Source organism: Spea bombifrons, chromosome 6 (assembly GCF_027358695.1).
Source record: "Spea bombifrons isolate aSpeBom1 chromosome 6, aSpeBom1.2.pri, whole genome shotgun sequence".
NCBI classification, from domain to species: domain Eukaryota; kingdom Metazoa; phylum Chordata; class Amphibia; order Anura; family Pelobatidae; genus Spea; species Spea bombifrons.
The window spans coordinates 39,710,568-39,717,088 of NC_071092.1; the positions used below are offsets into that span (position 1 = coordinate 39,710,568).

Genomic DNA, 6,521 nt, shown 5'->3' on the forward strand with positions numbered 1-6,521 from the left:
TATCTCCATGTTTAATGTCATATCCATGCTTAGTGTTAACTCTATGTGTAATGCTATATCTATGTTTAATGTTATCTATATGTATAATGCTATGTCCATGTTTAATGCCATATACATGTATTGTGAAGTGCTATGTCCATGTTTAATGCTATGTCCATGTTTATTGTTATGTCTATGTGTAATGCTATGTCCATCTTTAATGCTATATCCATGTGTAATGCTATGTTCATGTTTAATGCTATGTCCATGTTTAATGTTATCTCCATGTGTAATACTGTGTCCATATTTTATGGTATATCCATGTTTAATGTTATCTCCATATTTAATGCTATATCCATGTTTAATGCTATCCTCATGTTTAATGTTATCTCTATGAGTAGTGCTATGTCCATGTTTAATGCCATATCTATGTGTAATGCTATGTCCATGTTTAATGTTATCTCTATGTGTAATGCTATATCTATGTTTAATGCTATATCCATATGTAATGCTATGTCCATGTTTAATGCTATATCCATGCGTAATACTATGTCTATATTTAATGGTATATCCATGTTTAATGCTATATCCATGTTTAATGATATCTCCATGTTTAATGCTATATCCATCTTTAATGCTATCTCCATTTTTAATGCTATCTCCATGTTTAATGGTATGTCCATGTGTAATGCTTTGTCGTTGTTTAATGCTATGTCCATGTATAATGCAGCCTATTCAAGGGTATGAGCTTGCGGTGGAGCCATAATTATCCACTGAGGTTTTGTCCTTCCGTGTTGAGCTATTTGTCTATTACGTTTTGCCATTTCTTCTCTACAGGTATAAGTACGCAGTTAACCTCTTAGTGTCCAGAGGGAAGGACAATCTTTCATGCCATGGTTCCCCAGAGGTTTCCCCCTAAGGGGGTTTTTCCTCTCCTGTGTGCTGAAAGGTGACTCTCCGTGAGTTCAGAGGTAGCTGTCACCATGATCAGCAACTATTAATTAATGTTGTAATTAATAATAAATAAATAAAATTAAATGACCATTTTGTCTGTTGTGGTTTTTAAAACTATTGACTAGTAAAACTTTTTTCCTATAGGGTCATCTTATATGCAGGCTTTTTCTTATTTTCCTAAATTAATATCCAGATTTTGGGGGGGTCGTCTTATAATCGAGCAAATACTGTAACTGATTTATCACTTGATTTTGTTTTATTATAGACATTTTATCCACATAAATATTAAAGAAACTACGAGAACGGAGATAAATACTTTTTTAGAACAGAGATTATAGTCATAATTACACTTAATATTAAACTGTAAATTATCTTCAAGGGGGATACAGTTTAATCCATACAGTAAGCAGAATATAATATCAGTAGGGCCAACGCCGACTCGCAGTCCTCAGATTAAACGTTCATCCTTGGCGTCTCCGACATCTTTTTTACACCATTGAAGAATGGAATTCAGTTCTCTTCCCACATGGTGTTGGTTGCGGCTTTTAACAATCCAAGCTGACTGGCCATTATTATTATTTTCCGGGGTACAAAGGTTGAATGTATCAATTGTGGTTCTGTCCATTGTAAGACTGGGGCATGTTGTCACATACTTTGGTGCTGCCGGGAAGCCCAGACATTATGTATTAGCTGCTATAAGCAATGGTCCATCAATCGTCCTTAATTTCCAAAGTCCACTTGTTATCTTGCCACCATATTTGCTGACTTTTGTAAGAAAGAAATACAAAGAATTTCCCTTAATATTTTAATAATAAGCCGAGGATTGCTATGCGGCGCCGGCACTTTAAGGCCTGTTTCAATTCTCTCACTGTATTTGCCACTTCTGCAGGGAGACTGTTCCATTTATCTACTACCCTCTGAGAATAGTACAAAAGAGGGGTGTGTGGGGGGGATGGGGCATTCCCACGAGTAAGGTCTAGGGCAGGACCCTGCCAAGATACGTCTCTGGATACTATTCTGACTGAGGGCCCTGAATAACCAGTCAAACAGAAGGCAATGACAGATTCTTCTTGTGCGGAGTAGAAGTTCTGGGTTTAACCACGTATTTACCTTTTAACTCTTGCTGAGATGTGTTCCAAGTTTTTCTTTTCTAATTAAACTAGCTGCATATGGGATCTGCAAAATATGTAAAATAACACAGCGGTCGATTCTGAAAACTAAAACTGAACATTGCAAAGATACAAAGACCTAAACATATAAAGTAAAAAACCTCCCTAAAAAATGTGACATTGTGCCATGTTCTTGACATTTGAGAATCTTTCAAGCCAAAGTCATACCACATTCCTAACCAGTAGCTGAGCATAAGGCATGGCATCATATATATATAAAATACATAAGTGATACTTTCTCCAGGAGAAATAGATTGTAAGGCCTCACAGAGGAGAATGAGGGGTGCTGAGCGATTGTTAGGGGCCCCTCTCTCTCCTTTTAAAAAGACAGTGTTTAAAAACCGCCCCCCTTTCAAGTTTCAAATGGCGTCTATAGGTAGGTGCCATACCTTACATACACCTCTGATTATGGATAGTTAAATTGATGGGTGGAGTGTCATAACATTTCACTAGTGCGTTTCCGGCTTGTCTGCAAACTCTTGATCAATACATTTTGCAAACAATGCTAGTGCGGGAATTAACCCCTGCTGTGCTACTGAGTCATAGACTGTTTAATACAAGCAACCATGCATGCAGAGACCACGGTAATGTTCCTATGTATGATGACTTGGTCCAGGTGAGAGAGCAATATGTTCATTTAGCGGGGGAAGCACAGCGAGGGGGTAACATAGGAATACCTAACACCAGAAAATGTCTAATTTCCTGAATGCCCCAAGAAGTACGCCACGCGTGTAAGGTGGGTTAGTGTACGAAGTGAACTCGTCATACTGCAAGCTGGTATCGAAACAATTAAGATCTGCTTTCAATAGAGTAACCATTTCCAGACCAGTCATGCGTTCATTATACATGCTGCAGGCTATTCTTTGACAGCTGCAAGCATAATTCATAAACTAGGGTAATTACTATTAAGAAAAGCTTCCCGAAATATCATGACCGACAACAATGGTTTTCGGATAGAGAATGTGTGCTGGAGCGTTTATTTCTGTATTCAGCACCGATTCCTCCCCTTGACATCCACCCTTGCCACAAGTCATGTCAACAAAGACGAAGAGGAGACCGCTGTGCCAGTAATTGAACATTTGAAGTAGCGAAGCAAGGTGGTTTTACTGATCATTAAAAAAGAAAGTGTGACTCATAGATGGTCAGACCGTTAAATGAACATGGGAAATGTGTCATATGAAGAGGAACCAGTAACTGGGGACATTCATTATTAATAGATTATGCAGGGCAGGGGCTGTTTTCATTCAGAGCTGTGAACTTCAGGTTCCACGTTCCTTGTCTGTTAAATCTGGTTAATTTAAACATACGACTATATATTGAACATGGATGTCACATAAACGGAGACTGTTATATGTGTTCACGCACAGGTACGCCGTAGTCAAATAACACTGAAGAAAGAAAGGATTATCTGAGTTCCTTGTCACACTTTTTTATTAAAGCTATGGCTTTAGAAAGCAGCTGCAGCTGTCAGTTTTTGGCTCAAAAAAAAGCGCGCACCGCGTTTCAAGCCTCGTTTTCAAATGCACATCTGGTTAAAATCGTCGTATGCCTGTTGATCCGCTAGTCCAAGCCTCACTTCCAAGCTCGATCGGTTCCTACTTCCTTTTCGACGGAGACTGTGGCTGTCCGATCTATCACCAAGGAGACCAAGTCACTTCCGGTTATGGGCGGAGTTTCTAGTTCAGGGTGACCGGTGCATGTGGGAAACATGGCTGCGCCGGTAGATTTTCTCAATGAGGAGGAAGTGAAGGGGTATTTGGATAATATCGGTACGGAGTATACCTACCAGTGTTACAAGGAAAAGCAGCCAGAAGGTGAGACACCCAAGGACCGCTGACTCTGCTTAAAGGGACCGCTGACTCTACTTACTCTGCTTATGGCGACTGGGAACATTCTAAACGACCTGACCCTGAAACTCATTCAATATTCACCCTTTAATAGCCTATATCAAATGCGGAATTAAGTGCTGAATGCGTTACCAAATGCCTCTAAAACATTTATTTCAGTCACCTGCCTTCAAGCAGGGATATCAACCATGACATACTCGTGTTTAAAAGTGTAACTGGAGAGCTTTGGCATAATCAGATCTGTGTAGTGTGTGAGTGAGTCAGATACAGACTGTGTGACCCTGAGATTCTGCCCCTTCACCCTGAGATTGAGGCAAAAAGCTCTGAGACTCTGGGCTGGGGGGCATATCTTGAGAGTTTCCAGGTATGTTGATATCACGTTTGGAAGTTCTCTGGCAGTACATGAAGTATGATATTTATTTGGATGCTTTAAATGTGTTCCTCAACTTAACAATTGCACTGATCAGCGTTAATGGAGTGTCCCTGCTGATTGGACTGATTCGGTGTTTGTCATATCCCCGTTTAATGAGCGCGAGTGAATCATTCCGGGTGTATGTTTGTTTCTTTCAGGCTGCCATAGGCTCGTAGAGTATTATGAAGGAATCAAGAAAAATTTTGAGGCTGCGGCAAAACTATTGAAGATGAACTGTGAGCAGAACGAGCTCAGCGAGAGCTGCTACAAACTTGGTGCATATTATGTCACGGGGAAAGGTACGTATTTCATTTGTCAGTAATGTCTTATTAAGGGGTTAAAAGACTATATATGTACGCTTTAAGTCACTATACTGGTGCAAATCAGGGTCATTTTCTGATGCTGCATAAAGCTATGGAGGGTATTAGTTGTCAGGTCAAAAACCTTTTGGAGTCCCGCTTGAAAGTTGTGTCATTTATTCATCATTGTGCTAAGAAGTCAAATCATTAACATTAATGTGGAGCCGTAGAATTTTTTTTAATTTAAAAATATATGATGTATTTGCTGTTACCGCAATCTTGGCCAGGATCATAGACCTTTATTACATGGAACCCAAACTTTATAGATTACGGCTGGAAGGCACTATGAAAACAATGAGAATTTATTAGAGCCAATGCAGCTTTCTGGCTTGCAAGGTTACATGGAAATGACAAGAGGCCATGGCTCCGATTTGTCTCCAGACACGCTTGTAAAAATAAATAGATATATACAGATCAATACATTGTTATTTAAATGTTTAAATTGGAAAAAAATGCTACATCAAAAGTTTAACTATTCATACACCCTGCTATAATGCATGGCTGTATTTTAAGCTAATGTCTCCAATAATTTTGAGTCTAATAAAAAAACGTTTTTAAATATATATTTTTCTGCAGGGGGTTTGCCTGTGGATCTGAAGGCTGCCTACAACTGCTTTCTGAAGTCTTGCAACAAGGGTGGGAAGAAGTCTGTTGACTCCTGTCACAACGTTGGACTGTTGTTACACGACGGACGTGTAAATGATGAAAAACCAGATCCTGTATCGGCGAGAGATTACTATGAGAAAGCCTGTGAGGGCAAGCTGGCAGCAAGCTGTTTTAATTTAAGCGCCATGTATCTACAAGGAGATAATGGTATAGCTAAGGACATGAGCAAGGCTCTACATTACTCCGAAAAGGCATGTGACCTGGGGCATATATGGGGATGCGCCAATGCTAGCCGCATGTACAAGCTGGGGGATGGGGTGAGCCAAAATGACTCCAAAGCAGAATCCTTGAAAAAGCGGGCTAAGGAACTACATACAAAGCAGAAAGAAGCTGTATCACAAATTGCATTCGGTGAATGAGAACTTTGCGGGCTGATTACAGGAAAAGCTGTGATTTTGGATGTTGATAGCACCTTTCTATCAGCATTGTTCTTATACTGAAGTTCAGTCCCTAAATATATAATGTGCTGGGTACATTAGTAAGGTACATGCACACACTGACCTTTTTGTTTTTATGTCCAGGAAAATGGAAAAATTGAGGCGTGATTGTGGAAAATGTCTGCGTGTTGATTACATTCAGGCAGATCAATAAAATACTTTTTGATTCTAGTTTCAGAATTTGTTTATTTTTGCTCCAAATCTTTGACATGTTTTGGATGCAACAACGATTTTCCCTAATTCAGGATACATAAGCATAAACGTAGACAAAACAACATAAACGTTATACTAAATGTTTTTATCGTACACAACATTGTACATTGTCCGCATTGTGGGACTCTGATATACGTTATGTACGGTATATGTTCAGATGCTGATGGTAGCTGGAAAGTTGCAGCGAATGAGAGCCTGTGTATGTTTAACCAGTATATTAATATTATCCAGCTTCTTCTTTAAGTGTCCTGTCTATTTGAGCTGTTTTTATTTGAAAAGTGATTCTGCCAGTCTGACACCTTTTATATTTTTATCCCTTTTTTATTTTCCATTTTGCCCCATATCCCTTAATTTACCAAGGGAGAGTGTTCTAGCACCCACCACAAGGGGGCAGTCTTTACACACAAAATCAGCTGCTTGTGGTGTACAAGGAATACCAGCAAATGCATTTTTTTTTTTTTATACAACAGATATATACGTGAGGA

The 6,521-nt window shown here is 39.2% G+C and overlaps 1 protein-coding gene across 1 annotated transcript; it reads left to right on the forward strand.

Annotated features, from left to right (window-relative positions):
* Positions 1-3,767: 3,767 nt before the first annotated feature.
* Positions 3,768-5,994, forward strand: LOC128501018 (cytochrome c oxidase assembly factor 7A). The gene is made up of 3 exons (XM_053470399.1): positions 3,768-3,916; positions 4,520-4,660; positions 5,297-5,994. The coding sequence occupies exons 1-3, from the start codon at positions 3,811-3,813 to the stop codon at positions 5,743-5,745; spliced, it is 696 nt and encodes a 231-aa protein (XP_053326374.1). The 5' UTR covers positions 3,768-3,810; the 3' UTR covers positions 5,746-5,994.
* Positions 5,995-6,521: the final 527 nt, after the last annotated feature.

Bases quoted from the DNA above. Each gene is read 5' to 3' on its own strand.
- LOC128501018 (XM_053470399.1), top strand. From the start codon at position 3,811: ATGGCTGCGCCGGTAGATTTTCTCAATGAGGAGGAAGTGAAGGGGTAT. The intron at 3,917-4,519 runs GTGAGACACCCA...TGTTTCTTTCAG, and splicing joins CAAGGAAAAGCAGCCAGAAG to GCTGCCATAGGCTCGTAGAG. The intron at 4,661-5,296 runs GTACGTATTTCA...ATTTTTCTGCAG, and splicing joins ATATTATGTCACGGGGAAAG to GGGGTTTGCCTGTGGATCTG.